The sequence below is a fragment of the Epinephelus lanceolatus genome, chromosome 6, assembly GCF_041903045.1.
Source record: "Epinephelus lanceolatus isolate andai-2023 chromosome 6, ASM4190304v1, whole genome shotgun sequence".
Lineage (NCBI taxonomy): Eukaryota > Metazoa > Chordata > Actinopteri > Perciformes > Serranidae > Epinephelus > Epinephelus lanceolatus.
This window is the reverse complement of record NC_135739.1, coordinates 8,094,422-8,113,003: the sequence shown is the minus strand read 5'-3', so window position 1 is coordinate 8,113,003 and position 18,582 is coordinate 8,094,422. Positions and strand designations below refer to the sequence as shown.

The window sequence follows — 18,582 nt, the reverse complement described above, 5'->3', positions numbered from 1 at the left end:
AAGCAATGATGTCTGACTTAGAACAATCTAATATCAACACTTGACTGGAGACAGATCTGCTTCTATTTATCTCATCAACCAAAGAGGACTAAAAGCTATGGACATCAATAAATGACTGCCTCAGGTTAATTTGTCAGTTTGGCTTAAACATAGTTAAGGTTACTGAAGCGGCAGCTCATTTGTTAGAATTGTCACCTCATAGCAACGGGGGCCCGTGTTTGACCTCCAGCACTTTATGTGCAGGCGATCCAATTTCCTCACTCAGTCTAAAGTCAGGTGAATGAAAGAAGCCGGTGTGTTTGTTTGTCTCAGTGAAGGACAACATGTCCTTCATGTGTTTCCTTATCTTCTGCTCATTGGTAACTTCAAAAAAGCTCCAGCCCCCTTGACCCTAAATGAGTAATCGGAGAATTTAGATATTGGATGATGAAATAATCTTATTAAAAATGTTTCAATATATGTGTTTATTAACAAATGCAAATTGGCGGTGTATGATACAAACTGTCATGTAATGGGTTAATATTTAATTAAATAATGACTTCATTTAATCATAAAACAATTAAATAAAAAGAATGAAATTAAAACCCTGGAAGAATTGATCTTTTTTTTTTTTTTTTTTAAAGGTCACATATATGGCCTTTGACCAAAGTTTTCTCTTAAAAGGGCAAAAAGTTAAAAAATCATCTAGGAATAAGATAGTTCGCTTAGTGCAAACACAGACTAAAGACATACTGACACATTTTTGATGTTTTACCAGTGAGCTTACCCACTATCACAGGAAAATGGACATTGAGACCAGTGCCACAGTTGCAATATTTGCTCAAAGGCATTTAAGCAGAACAGGTGCTTTTTTGTCACTTTTGCCACAGCAACCTGCAACGATTTTGTGAGGTTAAATTAAAACTAACTTTTAATGTTAGTTCACAAGCTAATATCCAGACTGAGACATTTGGTTTCCTTCACACTTAAATGTACTGACCATCTAGCTCTAGTTTGTACCAGGCGTATATCCATGTTCCCAGGGTTCTATGCTCTCCAGCTAAATATCCTTTTATTATGATACACTATGGAGATCTTTTAAATGGTTTAATATTCTCAGCACTGTTTCTACCTAGGTGAAATGTTCAATATATGCCTCCCTGGGTCTATATGTTGAAATCACACACAGTTTATAGTGTATTGTTATTCTCCTTGAATCCAAAGCATTCAGATTTTCTTCTTGAATTAACAGATCGATAGCGCCACAATGGCTAAACGGATTTTTACTATTCAAAATGCATTTTAAACGTCTACTTGTCTTTGTTGTTTTGCATTTTAAACTGCAGAGACAGCCGTCTTACAACATTCAGAACACAGGACCCTGTTAACATAGTGCTAGTCCTGTGTGTACCTCTCATGTGTTATCACAAACTGGACATATTGACCACTTAACTTGGCATAACACACTCCGCAACTCATGGCAGACTCGTTATATTGATATCAAACTTATTTAATCGGTAAATTAGTCACAACTATTAACTTTGCACTATAACGTTAAATTAGGAACAGGTGCAAACGCTACAGGCTGAGCTAACGTTAACTAGTCGATGCTCAACTTCCGGGACATTAGCTAGTTAGTTACCACAAAATATTGTTGTAATAAAACGGGCTTTAAGTTGTTTATTAATAAATGTAGCTTTCCATAATGCCGCTATCAATAAAATAACTCTATTAAGTCTAACGTCGTCGTTTAACGGTAACGTTAGGTCAGTTGGTAACGTTAACTGTTATGCTAACTGTTAGCTGTTAGCAAGTGTTTGCTATGCTAACGTTAGCGAACCGTTTTCCGTTTGGTCCGTTAAAGCGTTACAAGTCGACGGTGCTGAATCTCTAACCAACGAATATTGGTCATTGTTGTTGAACAGAGATGTTTTAACTTACCATTTTTTGGACAAATTAACAAAAACTACGTGTTCCGACACTGTTGACAGCTAGCAAACATTAGCCACGGCGGGCTGTGCTTCGTTTCTATAGTAACGGTAGTGACAGGCTGAGGTGCGTTCAGGGTGCATTCACAAACAATGGACATGAATAGAGCAGAGGGGACGTTTAATCACTTCAGCTTTCACCGGTGAAGAAAACTGCTGCAGATAATCATTATTTTCAAAGATAACATGAATTATACAGTAACAAAATTGTGTAGTTACACCGTGCTATTAGCTAAAATTACATAAGTGAAAATCAGTGGGGAAATATTGATATCTTGAACTGCAAAATGACCTGATGTTTATAAGCTTTGTTCAAGAAGCAACTTTACACTTCAGGGTTTAAAAAAAAACATAAGAATTGACTAATCAAGTGCTGGACTACAATGGACTACAACTCTAATACAACCCTTCACATCTTCAAGCTCTATCTGATTGCACTGTCAAAGTTTCACGTGCCATCTAGTGGTCGTCTGCTGCTATTGCGTTGGTCGGAATTAAGTCAGTTCTTAAAATTTCGAGCGGCTTTAAACGCAACATCTGCACCTTTTTACCCGGAACAACAACAGTCTGATAAACAACATACACATGACTTTAGTTTCTGCAGTAGGAGTTTAAACTATTTGTATATAGTCTATGTTATTTGCTCTATCCCGTCGACTGTGTGTGTTTAGAGTGAACAAGAGTCTTTGACATAACCTCAGTGTCTTATTTAAGTGTCTCTTGTCTCCATGGGTTCCTCTGCTCGTCTTAGACTTTACATGAATGATAATGGACCATTAATCCTGGATGGTGGACTGGCGACTGAGCTGGAAGCGCAAGGAGCCAAATTACAGGTAAAACATTACAGATAAATAATTCAGATACAGTCAACTGCTTCAGTGCGTCAACTTTGGTCTCTATCAGCCATGGTTTCTCTTTTAAGATATAATCTCTCAGCTGCACAGCTTCCTGTTTACCAGCTGGGTTTTTTAAACATGTAATTTTTAAATCATACAATATAAATAATATGTGTTTTGTTGGCTAAGACCACATTTAGCTCCATCTTATGTAGATATATCCCCTCGTTGATCAGTCAAGTTTTTCTGATTCAGATTCTAAATCAGATTTTTTAAAAATACTGAAGATGCCTCAGACTAATTGACCATTATTATTCTTGCAATGTTTGTTTTTGGATTACAAGGTTAAAGCAGAGTCATTTTGACCTTGTAGAGTTAAACAATCTAGCATAGGAGTTGTATTTCCATGGTAACAACCAATGACAGTGGTTGTCAACTGATGAAAAAACTTACAATAAGAATGGCAGTGGTGGAAGAACAGTTTACTTACTTAAAGTAAAGTAAAGGTGACACCACAATAATTAAAATCTAAGTGTGAAAGTGTGTTACAAAAAATGTAAGCACAGAATAAAAGTATTCAGTATGCAGCCAGAATGGGCTCTGTCACTGTTACATTAATATATATTGTACTTTTGAATTATTAATTATTTTGGATGCAGTGACATGTGAGCTGCATTTTAATGTTGCAGCTGGCTGCAGTAAAGTTAATACTGGGTGTCTACAGGTATCAGACCGTTAAATTTAATGCCTGTTAAGTACTGTTCAAGACACCTTTTAACCAAATTTAGGACAGATTTTTGGACAAATCATGTTTCACTTATTTAAGCATGGCAGGCAAGTAGTATACAGTACATGTGGTCTTTTGTAGAGGTAAATGTTATGTAGGAATTTGTATTTTAGAAGTGTGGACTTTTACACAGAAAGGCTTCACTCATTTTCACAAAAATAAGTTCCCCCGTTAAAGGTTTTTTTGGGGGGAGTTTTTCCTTATCCGCTGCGAGGGTCCTAAGGACAGAGGGATGTCGTATGCTGTAAAGCCCTGTGAGGCAAATTGTGATTTATGATATTGGGCTTTATGAATAAAATTGACTGATTGATTGATTGATTGAAAAAGAAATTAAAAAATGGATAAATGAAATTATATAAAATGTTTGTAGCAGTTAAAACCTCACAAATTTAAACTCAAGACTATTTAATGACTGTCGCAACATTGAATTAAAGACATTTTAAAACTTTTTAAGGACCTGTAGATACCCTGAATATTTTAATAGTTTTAAACACTGTTGGGTGTTTTAATTTACTGTATAACAACACATTGTATTTTATATGCTCATTAAAGTTACTAGTAACTACGTTTGCCAAATAAATGATGGAGAGTAAGTAGCATTAATTAATATAATTACATGCAGTACAAGTATCTCAGAAATGTACTTAAATACAGTACTTTACTTTAAGGATGGGAGAAGAAGAAGAATATAAATTAACACTTAGTGCAGATGACGTAATGATAACCCGAACAAATGTAAACACATTGCTAGAATTTTCCATCCATCTTCTAACCGCTTCATCCTCTTGAGGGTCGTGGGGGGGCTGGAGCCTATCCCAGCTGACATCGGGCGAGAGGCAGGGTACACCCTGGACAGGTCGCCAGACTATCGCAGGGCTGACACATAGAGACAAACAACCATTCACACCTATGGACAATTTAGAGTTATCAGTTAACCTAGTCCCCAATCTGCATGTCTTTGGACTGTGGGAGGAAGCCAGAGTGCCCGGAGAGAACCCACGCTGACACGGGGAGAACATGCAAACTCCACACAGAAGGGCTCCCACACCCGGGATCGAACCGGCAACCCTCTTGCTGTGAGGCGACAGTGCTAACCACCACACCACCATGCCGCCCAAATAGAAAAATCTAGTCTATAATATAAGTTCAACACTCAAAAAACAGAGGTAATGAGGACAATACAATAATAGGAGAACAACTTGGAAAAGAAGTCGAGAAAATATAATTTTAAATGAGAATGCAATAAACTAAAATACTTAGGGATTTTAATTCCAAAAAACTTGGAGGAGATATTTGAAATTAACTTTTTTTTTAAATGAACAGACCAGGTTACAGATGAATTAAACAGATGGAAATTATTAAACCTATCCATTTTTTGAAAAGATTAAATCAATTAAAATGAGTACACTCCACAGATTTCTCTTTTCGTTCCAGAATTTACCAAGCAATATACGTTAAGGGTTAGGGTAACACCCTTAGAAAATTCATATGGGAGGATAAAAAGCCACGAGTGAAATTAAAAGACCTGAAACTAGTACTTTAGCAGTAAATATTCGGAGTTATTTTTCCTCCACTGGAGAGGAGGCATGCTTTTGCAGTTGTTGTTAGATAAATAATAAAACTACTAGATGGCGCCATTGGCCCTGCACTGACTGTTGTCTGTGACTCTTCCATACTGCCCATATTCCATGTGCATATGTTGGAACATAAGCAAAATAATGCAAATGAATTTGAATTGAAAGGTTGCTTTCATATTAAAAAAAAATAGAGAGATATTTTTTTGCACAACTGGGATATTTATGAAACATCATGTATTAGGAGACATCTGAAAACTTAACTGAAAAACTGGGATGAATATTTCTCTTATCAGTCAAACACATCCAGATTATAAAGTTAGATTTAAGTGTCTGTGTGTGTGTGTGTGTTCAGGGAGATCCTCTGTGGAGCGCCAGGCTCTTGCATACCAACCCTCAGGCCATAAGAGATGCTCATCACAGGTGGGTGCATGCAAAATAATACAGCTGCAACAAAACAGTCTGTCTCCAGCTTCTCACATGAGAGGATCTGCTGCTTTTCTCTGTGTTACATTAAAGTAAAGTGAATAGTTTGGGGTTTTGGAGTGTTAGTCGGACACAACAAAACATTTATAACATGACTTAGCGCTCTATGATATACACCGATCAGCCAAAACATTCAAACCACTGACAGGTGAAGTGAATAACTTTGATTATTTTGTTCCAGTGCATTGTTCTGCTGGGAAACCTTTGGTTCTGGCATTCATGTGGATACCACCTGACATGTTCCACCCACTCAAACCCACCGTCACCATCATATTTCTGACACGTTAACAGGTTTCTCCTCAGCGGTGCTGATGTTATCACAACAGCTACGTATCAGGCGAGTATCACAGGGTTCATCGATCACCTGGATGTGAGCTGTGAACGTGCCCGAGAGCTGCTGATGTCTGGAGTTCACCTGGCCAAAGAGACGGCAGAGACATTTGTCTGTGACGCTCGTCCAGCAGGTAGGAAACTCTACACTGTGTGATGTGTTTAAAGCTGTGAAACACTGCGTGTCTGTGAGCTGTGATGCTGTTTGTGTACCTCTCCAAGGGCAGAGATGTCCCCTGGTGGCCGGCTCTGTTGGACCGTACGGGGCCTTTCTGCACAACGGCTCAGAGTACACTGGGGCGTATGCACAGGAGATGAGTATTGAAGTGAGTGGCTGTCAGATGCTGCTGACATAAGGAGTGACTGTTCGTGCTGTGTGAAGGATTTCTTTTACATCATATGAATATTAAACTGTCAGGAAAACATATCAGCCAGTCTCAGGCACTCGGCTAATAATCTTTATGGGTGGACTGGTTTATACTAGTCTGTAGCTCTAACAGGGTGGAAGATTTTGAGCTAAGTTAGCCTTTAGCTCTGTGAACCAGACTTCTTCAGCTAACCGTCTGCATAAACAGAACTTTTATATCCATCCATCCATTTTCATCCACCCATCCGGGGCCGAGTCGTGGGAGCAGCAGGCCGAGCAAAGCACCCCAGACATCCTTCTCCCCAGCAACACTTTCCAGCTCCTCCTGGGGGACCCCAAGGTGTTCCCAGGCCAGATGAGATATGTAATCCCTCCAGTGTGTTCTGGGTCTGCCCCAGGGCCTCCTACCAGTAGGACGTGCCTGGAACACCTCCCCAGGAGGATCCTGATCAGATGCCCGAACCACCTCAATTGACCCCTTTCGACGCAAAGGAGCAGCGGCTCTACTCCAAGCTCCCTCTAGATGTCCGAGCTCCTCCCCTTATCTCTAAGGCTGAGCCCAGCCACCCCACGGAGGAAACTCGTTTCGGACATTTGTATCTGCGACCTCATTCTTTCAGTCACTACCCAGAGCTCATGACCACAGTTGAGGGTTGGGACGTAGATGGACCAGTAAATCAAAAGCTTAGCCTTCCCTCTTCACCTCTTCTCCACGACGGACCGGCGCAGCGCCTGCATCACTGCAGAAGCCGCACCAAACTGCCGATCCATCTCACGCTCCATTTTAACCTCACTCGTGAACAAGACCCCGAGATACTTGAACTCCCTCGCTTGAGGCAGTAACTCTCCCCCAACCCAGAGAGGGCAGTCCACTATTTTCCGACAGAGAACCATGGCCTCAGATTTGGAGGTGCTGATTCTCATCCCGACCGTTTCACACTCAGCAAACCGCCCCAGTGCATGCTGGAGGTCACGGCGTGATGATGCCAACAGAACCACATCATCTGCAAAAAGCAGAGATGCAATTCTGAGGTCCCCAAACTGGACCCCTTCCTCCCCCCGGCTGTTCCTCGAGATTATATAACTTTTATAACTATACCAAATATGTTTTAAAGGACCAACTTCCTTCATGATTCAGCCTGACGGGGTGAAAGTTTGAGAGTGTGACAAACAGATTAACATCATGAAACAAGGGAAAAAAGACGAGGTAGAGTTTAAGCTCACCACACTTTGCTCCTTTGAGTTCCCGCCAAAAAATGATGTCACTTCCTGAAGATGGTCTCTATGGAATTGTAGTCTTTTTATGCAGAAGGTGGATAACAAAGATCTTAATCTGCAGAGGAAGCCATTCCTTATAAATATGTGACATATTTTAAAGAAAATATGAGGAGGTAATTCATGGGGAGAGAAATGTTTCTGCACCACAGCAGTGACCTTCTTACTGACTCGTGTGAACTTGTGTTATCATGGTGCATGTTTGGTCATATTTTCCCGTTGTAGATTATTTGTTGTAGAATTAAGTCACGATCAGTGTTCTCAGGCATCTCTTTTTCTCTTCCAAGGAGTTTAAAGTTTGGCATCGTCCTCAGATCGACTGCTTGGCAGCAGCAGGAGCTGATCTCCTCGCTTTCGAGACAATCCCCAGCATCAAAGAGGCGGAGGCCCTGATTGAGCTGCTCAGAGAGTTCCCAAACTCTCAAGCCTGGCTCTCCTTCTCCTGTAAGGTAACCACTGCTCATCGTCACTGTAGTTACTGTGGCTTCCTCGTTAACTGTCGTACGTTGTTTCAAAATAACTCACATTTTTGTGCTCACACCCTGTCAGGATGGGACATGTATATCAGATGGCAGCTCCTTCAGCGAGGCAGTGCAGATGGCGAACAGATGCACGCAGCTGGTTGCTGTCGGAGTCAACTGCTGCTCCCCAGCGCTGGTGGAGCCGCTGCTGCAGTCTGCAAGGTCGCTGCTGAGCCCGGACATGAGCTGGGTGGTGTACCCGAACAGTGGCGAGGACTGGGACTCTGAGCAGGGGTGAGTGTGTGGTCAGGAGATTCAATATCAAGGTCACAGCTTCAGTGACATCATCAGTGTGACATCTTATACAAAAGCAGAGCTATTCTGCTGTCCAACATATTACATTGCTTTACTCAGGTTAAATAATGTTGGCTTAACCTTGATTTGCAGCTGTGTTATACACTCACTGGCCACTTTATTAGGTACACCCGTTCAAGTGCTCATTAACACAAATGGCTAATAATACATTATAAGAGCTGTTCTGCATCATAATTTCATATTTTAAGGACTTTTTGCTGATAATACTTTTGTACAGTTATGTTAAATATATAGAATTTTAAATGCAGGACCTTTACTAGTAATGGAGTATTTTACAGTGTAGTATTGCTGAGTACTTCCACCACCACTGTTTCATGTTGTTTTTATCCTTCATAAGGTGGCTGACATCAGAGAAAACATCAGCATCGATATCTGAACTGGGTCACACATGGATGAAACAAGGTGCTGCTTTGATAGGTAAGGTCAACTGTTTTCTCTTCCTTTAAGTTTTGTTTTGTTTTTCTGTTTTTCCTCTGATGAGTTTCTGATGTTTCTTCATCAGGGGGCTGCTGTCGCATCGGTCCTGCTCACATAGCAGAGTTACGGCGAGAGTTAAAAGGAAGTTGCACATCTCCATCCTCGGCCGTGTGACTGGACTGGAAGCAGTGATTGTGGTGAAGAAAGATGTCTGTTCCAGGAGTTTATAAAAAGATCTTAATTTATTGTAAAATAAATAAATAAATCACTACATCAAATCACACAATGACGTCTGTGTGGGGTCAAAGGCGAACAGAACTGTGAGGACAAACTGTGGCTGTACACAAATCAACGTGAAGCTAAACCATGCAGTCTTCACTTTCTGTGGTTTCACATTTTCAAAGAGTTGTAGGGATTCCACGATCACTTCTGTACAGCTCCTGTCTTTTTAAAAACTGGGATCATCTACGCAACAGTCTCACTGGAGGTTTCACAAAGCACAAACAAAATGTCAGCTGCTTTCACAACACTTGAAACTGGACGGCATTTCCACTGAACTAACCACAGGCGCAACACAAGCCCACTTACCTGTACAATGAGTTGTGGAGGTGTGTCATGTTTGAACAGAATTTACAGCAGATGTGTGGACGTCGTGTTCTCTAACAGCACTAGTGGAACATAATGTGCACTCTTACAGAACCACTGCAGTGAGTTTAACATGAAGTGATAGCAACAAAATCAGATTCAGAGGAATGTGCATGTGATTAGCAGTCGGGTGAAATATAAAACAATCCTGTGGTGTGAACACCTGTGAGAACATCTAATCTCCATGTATTAGTACGACACAGGGGTGGACAAAATAACAGAAACACCTTACAGTGCAGTGGCCATGAAGTTTATACCACTCAATACAACTAGAAGTCAATTTTTGAGGCCGTAGTTTGATGTGCTGTCAGGAAAATTGTATTTTTTTTTATATGTTTGTTATACGTCATCATGATTTTTGAGACTTTCCACCTTTATTACAGAACATACAGATGTATTAGCAGCTCAGACGGCGACTATCTGCACGCCTCTAGATCTTGTACAATAAAGGAATACTTCACCTGCAAAATATCTATTTGTATATTCAGTACTCACCCAATGTTGCCTTGAATTTCAACAGAAAACTCCATTTCACATGGATTCTTCATTCAAATTAAGTTTTTAGAGTAATTATTATACAAATTATCATTTTGCAGGTGAAGTTTTCTCTTAATACATTGTGTGGAAAACAAACAATAATAGTCTATTAACTAACACACTGCTCAATGGTAGTTTGATGTGGCTGACTTGTGGAGTAGCTGCCGTTGTTTTTGATTTAAAGCAGTTGGTGTATCGTTGGTAGATGCTGGCAGAGACAGAAAAGTGAGGAAACGTCAAAAATCATGAAGACAAAGAGGAACAGTAGGCAGAACCTCACCAACCCTGACTCTGAAAGATTATTTGATTGAAAGCACTCACGACTACAATATGGCCCCAAAAATGACAGCTGAGTTGACTCCACATCTGATAGTCTTAAAAAACTGTCAAGTACAAGTCTGGTGATAAACTATATTTTTATACTGTCAACAAATCCCATCAAGAGACCAAAACCAACACTGAACTGATCCTGTTATCAAGTGTCTGTGTATTCAAAACATGATGTTCCTCTGTCCCACAGAGCACCACTGTTTCAAAAACACATCACTGACCACTTTTACACCTTACATTAAAATGTGTTTTACCACATAAAAGCACAGGTGTAAATGTACCCAAAATGCAATGAGAAGGTGCTGCTCTTCAATCCACCAAACCTCCTCTTGGAGGTGTCAGGAAAACACTGTGACCACACTGAACCCAAGTGTAACTGCAACTGCTTTTTCGATCTGCGTCCAACTATGTAGCCAGGAATACGTAATCATGTGCAAGTTTTTCAAAACAGCAAGGCAGCAGCAGCTCTCCCATCACCTGACACTGAAGCTACAGGGCACACAGTGGTCTCCATCTCATCTGATGTTAACACAGCTGCGGTGCCTCCCTCATCGCTCTCAACATAGCATATTGTTCCTGTTGATCGCTGTCTTTACAGACAGGTAACAAAGAAAACTCTGGACCAGCAAAGACTATTTTAAATGTTTGTCTCAGTTTTACACCAATAGTGTCTTTAAAAATCATCTAATAATGTGCAAAAAAATAATCAAGACATTTTTTTGTATTCTTATCATAACAGTTGTTGACAGGCAGGGGCGGGGCCTGTTTGGTTCTTTGAGCTGGACAGAGCAATCAGATCTAAAGGAGGACACTGGGGACATTTATTAATGCAGCTGTAAATATAATCAGGTTCAATCATATCTATATAACTAGATACAATCTGGAAAAAGGACACATCCAAGGTGTTGCAGTGGATTCCTTCATTCCAATGAACATGGGCACTGTAATCGTATATTCGCCATCCTGCTGCCATGACTCCTCAGTGATGCAGCAAATGTGAATTAATCCCCCGCTAGAAATAGTCCCCGACAAATGTGCTATTTTCTTCTATTTAAATTTATTCTGCTTATTTAGAGCTGCTATAATTAACATTTTTATAATCAAAATGTATTAAGTGACAATGAAAATGTGAAAAGGGTCTCTCATAGTGATGAAGCTACAGACAAGAGTCACTCAAATCAAAAACTCCCCTCGGCTTTAAGGGGTTTTATGATGGGTTTCAGCTGTCAGGCTGCCACTTCGTGTTACTGTGTGACTCTGGTGTTTTAAAGGGTTAGTTGGGATTTACCAAAGTCACATAATAACAAACACACTACTTGATCGAGGCAGCGGTAGCCAGGTAAAGCAGTGAAAATATTCTAAATATAGCATATATTACTTCATAAAACCACACTTCAAAAAATCTAAACTATCCCTTTAAAGGCAATGACATGTCAGTGTTGTGTTAATGTGATTGTTTCCCCCAAATGGAAAAAAAACAGTTTAAGTTTAACAATGAAACTACTGTATATCAGCTATTTAAAGCTTTGCAATTCACGTCCCCAGCAACAGTAAATGGGCTCTGGGCTGAGAGCCAGAGACAGGCCGAGGATCTCAGAGAGCACTGAGAAACAGACTAACACGTTGTTGGTTTTAGTTTTAGCATGAGATTTGTTGGCAGTAAAATATATTATAACAGCAGAGCTATCCTCTCAAATGTATCTCAGAGCTACTGTACTGTAATATCTGTTACTTAACCCCCTCCCCCCGTATGTCCCGTGAACCTTTTCAGTCTGTGATGTCTTCTTCAAGGTCGCTGTCAGGGGAGCTCCTCTGTCTGTACTCTGTGGTGTTGGACAGACGTTTCCAGCTGGTGTCCTTCTGACTTCCCATACTGTGTGAGCGTCCCAGGTTGGCCAGGCGCTTGGATGACGTCCTCTCCTCCGCCTCCTCTGCGGCGCTCACCTGGGGCCGCTCTGTGCCGTGTTGGTGGAAGTCGTGGCGCAGGTTCTCCAAGTTAAGAGCCCAGGGGCCGAGCTTCTGCCAGTTCACCCTCTGGAAGGCCATGATGCAGTGCAGGTTGCCACCCACCTGTGAGCCAAGCGAGCGTTCTCTCAGTTAGCCTCTGACCCTGACATGTTAACACAATCAGCAATGTTTAAAATAACAGGTGTGAGGAAGGGGAACCTTTTTGGTTTTGCGGCGCTGAATCCCCCTCTCTGTGTGACGGATGTCCAGGTATTCTGGATTTTGTGTGTTGAGGTCTGTCACAATGTCGAGCCACCTGAAAAGAGACGCTTCATGTTCAGCAGCTGAAATACAGGACACGATCAAATAAGGAAACTGAATGGAGACAGCGCTTACTTTTTACAGTGGATAGCTGGGTGTTTCCTGCTGGGCTCGCCAATGAGGATCCAGTACTCCATTTCATTGGTGGGTAAAGGGCCCCTTTGCAAAGAAAGGACACCACTGATCAGTTTCTAAACTCTTTTCAGGCCCTATCTGACATGTGAGTATAAATATCCAGCCCTTGGAAAACTTGCATTTACCCACTGTGGCCGTACAGTCCACACTCCTACACACAAAGTTGGTTCCACTGTCAAACATCTCTGCCTAAAGAGGAAGTAGACTTACCTGTGCTACTTATTATACTCATATTATTTTCCTTTTAAGGATAACTTGGACTCTACTTTCCCATGTTTTGCGTCTGAGAGACAAAAGAAACACCAATTTTTTAAATTGGTCCATTTATACTTGTTTCTAATCCAGACCTGGAAATTACAAAAATCCAATTCCATCATTTCCACACTGTGTAGGAACCCTGTGAACTACTCATCAAAAAATATACATATCAGCAAAACAGCCAGTAATATAAATACTGAACTTACAGTGCAGCGATGGGACCTACCTATAAGCCTTTGCTGCTTTGAGTGGCGTAGCTTCAAAGCCCACTGGGCAGAAGTAGTGGTTCTGGCAGTGGTAAATGTAGGCCATAGACTCATCCTTCAGTCCTTGTGTCAGCTTCATCAATGCTCCTTCAGCTAAAAAGACGTGAGCGGTGATCACTTTTGTTTTGTGTCTGTATTAGCGGACATGCAGTTGAGTTTGACAGCTGGGGGACTCACCTGTCTCTCCTGCTGTCTTGTGTTTCCCGTGCGGCTTGTACAGAATGTAGGAGCAACCTCGCACTCGGAAATTGTCATTGATTTGTCTGAACCACCTGTAAGAACAATGTACTGATAACTGAGCTGCATACATAAATACATACATATCAATGTAGTGTTTATTTTATAGAAACAAACAAGCACTTTTGTTTACCGCATTAAGGTTGCGTTGCCAGTGAAAGGACCGAACTTGATTTCTTCAAAAGGCGGCTGAAAACCCAGAATATGCAGAGCCTCCTCCTGAGAGATGGGCGGCAGACTAGCAATGCAAATAAATACACACTAAGTGTCAGAGGAGCTGCATTTTTACATGGCGTCTGACAGAGGACATTATGTGCTGCTCACCTCCCGGCACCCAGAGTGCTGTACAAGAAGTTCCAGCAGGAAACCAGAGAAGAGATTCCACATGAAGTCTTGTACTGTGGCCGACTGATGCAGTACCTGAAGCACAAAGGATCCCCAGGACATTTAAATATAACAGAATATATTATATTACAACTGTAACACATTTTTCAGTGCTGAGTTCACTTTGTAAAACCTCTCTCACAGTCAGCACAACAGATGTCAGTCTGGACTACTGACTTTTCATTGCTTATAAAATACATTCAATGACACTTTTCTAACTCACACTCAACCAAATTTCTGTGCATTTAAACTTTGTAAATGTTCAGATACCAGGGCTCAAAATACCACCTGCATATTTAATGTAGTGCAGGTAAAATTTGAGCTACACACGTAATTCTTAGCTCTACATGTACCAATGCACGGACCTTTGTACAGACAATATGTTGTGCAGGGCTGCCCACTCTCACACACTGACCCTGACACTTACAGACTGACACATTCCACATGCTTTCATGCCACACATCCATTTTCTCACGTAATGAAAATTAATTTATAATAGATAATGTTGCGATGCAAAAAGAGGACACTGACAGACAAAACAGAGCAGCAGCTTTTGACACACGTCTATTACTGCTGCTATGGTACCAGTGTTACGTCGCAGACTGTTCCTCTGTCGATATGTGTTTCCCCTCCACTTAAACCTGACCCAAACCCTTAGCCCTAACCCTAACCAACAAGGGGGGCGTTACGCGTTAACAGGGGGGGAAACGCTATTCAGTGGGCGAACACATTTTGATACAACACCGGTACTTGGAGCGGCCAAAAAGGATGCTTGCAAAACTTGTATTACTAATAATTTAGTTTAGTTTCCATATTAGGTTTGCTGAACATTGTAAATAACATTCCTGCTAGTTCCCAGAAGTCATTTCACTGCACATTACTGTACAGGGAAACTCAGCTCAAATGATATGTGTGACATTGAAAATATACTAATTTTTAAACTCTCCTAAATTAAATGAATATGTGTTTTCCTTCTGAGGAAAGTGTCAGTGTAATCTTACTCAGAATGACCCTGATTATAATCAAGTAAAATTTTAAGCTATTTTACTGTACAGATTTTTGGGGTAAGTCAACTCAGATTACATCATGACGCACTCACAATTTCCTCATATTTGAACTGTCGTGCAAAAGAAATGTCATAGTGGTCGATGTTGGTCGATTTCTTTTGGTCGCAGCTGTGGTGGAATGACAAGATGACAAAATTTGCATGTAATTTTAAAGCAGAGCCAAGTATTTTGAGCCCTGCGTGCTGTTGTGAATTAGAAGACAATACGCTACACTCCGTTATTTCTAAAAAAAAACAAAAATTGTAGTAGTTGTACAGGATGATGTGACACTTCAAGACTCTCTTCCAGTGACAGAGTGGTTCACAGCTCATCTCAGGACGGAGTCACTTTTCCTGCCTCGTTACTTTCCATTCCTCAACCCAACAGAGGAATTCTGCTCCATATGGAGCTGGAATGTTTATGACCACCAGCCAAATGATCTGATGTCCCTGTTGGACTCAGTAAATGCTGGATGTCTGGACAGTTCTGCAGAAGACTGCCAGGGATGGATCAGGCACACAAAGAGATCCAAGAGAGGAAATTACGTGTAGGGATGGCATTCGACAACTGGTTCCAAATCTCATCCATCTGAGTTGTACACCTCCAAGCTTATCAATTCCCGCATGTTTTTCTGACAGTTGCAAAGCAAAACAATGAGGTAAAACTCAAGTGTTTGCACTGATGGAAACTTGGAACACGGAGGATTCATGGCGGAGAGGAATTAAACGGTCCTAAGCTTCATTTCACAAAGAAAGATGACAACAGTCTTCTAGTAAGAATGGAAACACGAGCAATATACTGAAACATCTTTCTACGCAACATGAGCTTAAATCCTAAGAACGCCATGTATTTGACACTACGTATGAGTGCCACTGCTTCCCAACTGAGCAGCACGTCAGTTACAGAGAGTAAATATCCTGTTATAATAACATCAGTGCCGCACAGGCAGGCTTAGCAGATTTTATATTTAAGAAATAATAATAAAACAGTTGCACTGATGCTGAAAACCTGTGAAGGCCTACTTCTTTCAACACAATAAAATCTTCTCATCACTAGTTAGATCTAATGTTGCATGTAATGATGCAGAACACAGGGTTGACAACCACTGTTTTCTATATTTCTATATCTGTATCTATCCTAAACATATATGTATAATGAATATATGTAGTTCTATATTGTGTTATTTGATTTACATTAATTCATTTTGTTCACTTTAAATTACTGTGTGCAAACAGGAAATAAGCCTACTGAAGCATTTTGCAGCATTTCTGATTCATCTCTGACATATACTGTTACACAGTGACATAACCATGCAGTAAAGAGGTGCCCTTCTTTTTATAGTAATGCAATCTTAATTCATGCTGAAAAAATATACAAATAAAAGACACCTAAAACTAAACTCATAGTAGAGTTCATAATTGTCACTGACTGTAAAAAGCTATGATTGAAAATGTTCTGGAGCTAACAGCGCTCCTGCAGCCTGATGTGAAGCTCACTTCAATGGGTTTCTCTTTTAAACTCTTGAGGCTCTAAATATAACATTACCATCTTCTGAGGTCCAGCACTTTCCTCTGTTTGATCTCCTCCAGCGAGGCATGAGGAGAGACGTCTTGCAGATTTCGGCTGGGTCTGTCTGATGACTTCATCTTCTTGGTGCTGCATTTCTTCACATTGCCTGAAACACAGCATCAGTCAATGTCGGATAAACAAGGGTTGAAACTGTCACAGGCTTCTCTAATAACATGTTTCTTACTTGTTCTTGTTTTCCTGGTGAGCACCGCATTGAAGTCTGTGGTATCAATCTCCCAGGCTAAAATAGGTTTAGCGTGGCTGGAGGACACTTCAACCATGTCACAATCCCCATCTGATCCCACATGGGCCCCTCCCGAATGGCCAGCACTGAAATCAGATGCAGGTTTTGGCTTCACAAGAGACAGCCCGTCGTCCTGCTTGCTCGTGACAACGTCCCTGGCTGCATTTGGGGGACGGTACACGGAGGGAGCCTGGTTGAGAAGAGCATAATCAGAGCAGACCGTGTAGAACTTCTCACGGGAGTGTGTGACCGGGCAGGTCCACGGCAGGTGGAGCTCGGCGCTCGAAGCCCTCCTTACTCTGGCAGCGTCCCGGGCGATGGAGCTGAGCAGACCATGTTCCTCCTCCCCATTGGTGGGCCTTTGCAGCCCCGACGGTTCTGCTGGCCCAGATAGGTTTGCTCCTTGACTTTCTGATGTATTAGGCATTGAACAGCCACTTATATGATGGATGACAGAGCTAGCTGAGGCTGACTGTGATGCTGAAGTGATGGCTGGCTTTTCTGGTGATGAAAGGACAGGCATTTTTTAGACACAGATATAAAAGGAAGATGGAGCTGAAGCGACAGAGACCACACACTGTGCATGCAGGGACATCTGATCACATAAATCATTTTGTACTACTGTTTTCAAAGTGGTAACTCTGAAACAGACCTATTGTGGACCTACTTTTTTATTCAATCGACAGAAAAGTAATCAGCAACTATTCTGATACTAACTGAATCATGTAAAGTATACTGCCCAGTTTGTAGACACAATCGCCACAAAAAGGGAGAGTGAAAGTCTTCTAGATTCAATCTCATTTGGCATTTCACCTCGCTGTATTTGAGTTTTTCAAGCGCTGTGTCTCTTGGATGCCTTCTGCTTGCAGCCTGGCACATGGTCGCTACCTTTTATTAAGCACCAGAGCACTGTAAAAGTACATGCCCATAAACGTCCCAAACACAAAAATTAAGACAGAGGGCAGAGTCTCTGCAGGAAAACACCACATAATTCTAGTGGGTCACAAGGGATAAGTGTGAGGGATTACTTCTGTATGAGTCTATACATTATTTTCTAGGGAAATCCTGCATGTTATATCTTTATATAATAATGCCATAAATGATTTGCTCCTTACCTTGGTCTTACATTATAATAAATTTAATGGGAATATTAGTTGGACAAAACGTGTGATGGAGTCATTCAGGCTCTATGATATTCTAACAGGGTTTTGCAATATTTTGAAGACTAAACGACTAATCGATTAATCGAGAAAATAATCCACAGATTGATCAGTAACTAACACAATCGTTGCTTGCAGCCCTACCCTCAATGTCCTTGTTCTAACTTACAGCCACATTAGACAGCACCACACAAATATTACCTTTAACCTCTAATAAGTCACCTATTGCGAACAGAGCCTCTTTAATACCCGGCTGTAGGAAGCTGCGCGGTTATTGAACATTAACTAACATTTCACCTGTGCAGCCGCTGTAACCGAGACGAGCACGCAGCTCCAGCTATCAGTGCTGCACGGTATTGTAGTTAGCAGATGTAAACACGCCCAGCTGGTCCGTTATTCTTTCCCATCATACCTCGTGAGAAGGCTCAAAGCCAGACGGGGGTGGAAACCGGCTAAACGTCAAGCTAACTACATATCACTCCACGCAGGTGCACATTAGCGCCGGACATGTTAGAAATAAGCGATAATAAATCCCAAACGTCGTCCTCCTGACCCGTATCTTCTTCCTGTGCAGGTTTACAGGACCGTACCATTCTGAGAGCCAACCGGGGTGTCCGAAAATATTAAC

The 18,582-nt window shown here is 41.3% G+C and overlaps 3 protein-coding genes across 7 annotated transcripts in view; 1 reads left to right on the top strand and 2 right to left on the bottom strand.

Moving 5' to 3' along the window:
* Window positions 1–2,050, bottom strand: part of nme7 (NME/NM23 family member 7) — an 84,562-nt gene extending 82,512 nt beyond the window's left edge. For all 3 annotated transcript variants that reach the window (XM_078168569.1, XM_033622538.2, XM_033622537.2), the window contains exon 1: window positions 1,921–2,050. In XM_078168569.1, coding sequence (XP_078024695.1) covers window positions 1,921–1,923 — 3 coding nt within the window. In that variant the 5' untranslated portion in view covers window positions 1,924–2,050. The remainder of the gene's footprint in view (window positions 1–1,920) is intronic.
* Window positions 2,051–2,511: 461 nt separating this feature from the next.
* Window positions 2,512–10,345, top strand: LOC117254067 (betaine-homocysteine S-methyltransferase). The gene is made up of 8 exons (XM_078168570.1): window positions 2,512–2,800; window positions 5,520–5,587; window positions 5,942–6,114; window positions 6,203–6,306; window positions 7,910–8,071; window positions 8,172–8,377; window positions 8,796–8,875; window positions 8,961–10,345. The coding sequence occupies exons 1-8, from the start codon at window positions 2,696–2,698 to the stop codon at window positions 9,047–9,049; spliced, it is 987 nt and encodes a 328-aa protein (XP_078024696.1). The 5' UTR covers window positions 2,512–2,695; the 3' UTR covers window positions 9,050–10,345.
* Window positions 9,099–18,534, bottom strand: LOC117253666 (basic immunoglobulin-like variable motif-containing protein). Of its 3 annotated transcripts, none has more exons than XM_078168567.1 (10): window positions 18,156–18,534; window positions 16,735–17,295; window positions 16,527–16,656; window positions 13,876–13,971; window positions 13,685–13,789; window positions 13,492–13,586; window positions 13,275–13,407; window positions 12,731–12,814; window positions 12,554–12,650; window positions 9,099–12,457 (listed from the first exon to the last, which is right to left on the bottom strand). In XM_078168567.1, the coding sequence occupies exons 2-10, from the start codon at window positions 17,219–17,221 to the stop codon at window positions 12,155–12,157; spliced, it is 1,530 nt and encodes a 509-aa protein (XP_078024693.1). In that variant the 5' UTR covers window positions 17,222–17,295; window positions 18,156–18,534; the 3' UTR covers window positions 9,099–12,154. The 3 variants fall into 3 exon arrangements, with proteins under 3 accessions (XP_078024693.1, XP_033477138.2, XP_033477139.2); XM_033621247.2 differs by having other exon boundaries at window positions 18,252–18,534; XM_033621248.2 differs by having other exon boundaries at window positions 18,367–18,534.
* Between the last annotated feature and the right edge of the window lie 48 nt (window positions 18,535–18,582).

Excerpts from the sequence above, each read along its gene's own strand:
- LOC117254067 (XM_078168570.1), top strand. The coding sequence starts at position 2,696 with ATGGGTTCCTCTGCTCGTCTTAGACTTTACATGAATGATAATGGACCA. Across the intron at positions 8,072-8,171 it reads GGCTCTCCTTCTCCTGTAAG|GATGGGACATGTATATCAGA; the intron begins GTAACCACTGCT and ends ACACCCTGTCAG. Across the intron at positions 8,876-8,960 it reads ACAAGGTGCTGCTTTGATAG|GGGGCTGCTGTCGCATCGGT; the intron begins GTAAGGTCAACT and ends TTTCTTCATCAG.
- LOC117253666 (XM_078168567.1), bottom strand. The coding sequence starts at position 17,221 with ATGCCTAATACATCAGAAAGTCAAGGAGCAAACCTATCTGGGCCAGCA. Across the intron at positions 13,972-16,526 it reads GTGCTGGACCTCAGAAGATG|GTACTGCATCAGTCGGCCAC; the intron begins GTAATGTTATAT and ends TTTGTGCTTCAG. Across the intron at positions 12,458-12,553 it reads AGCGCCGCAAAACCAAAAAG|GTGGGTGGCAACCTGCACTG; the intron begins GTTCCCCTTCCT and ends CTTGGCTCACAG.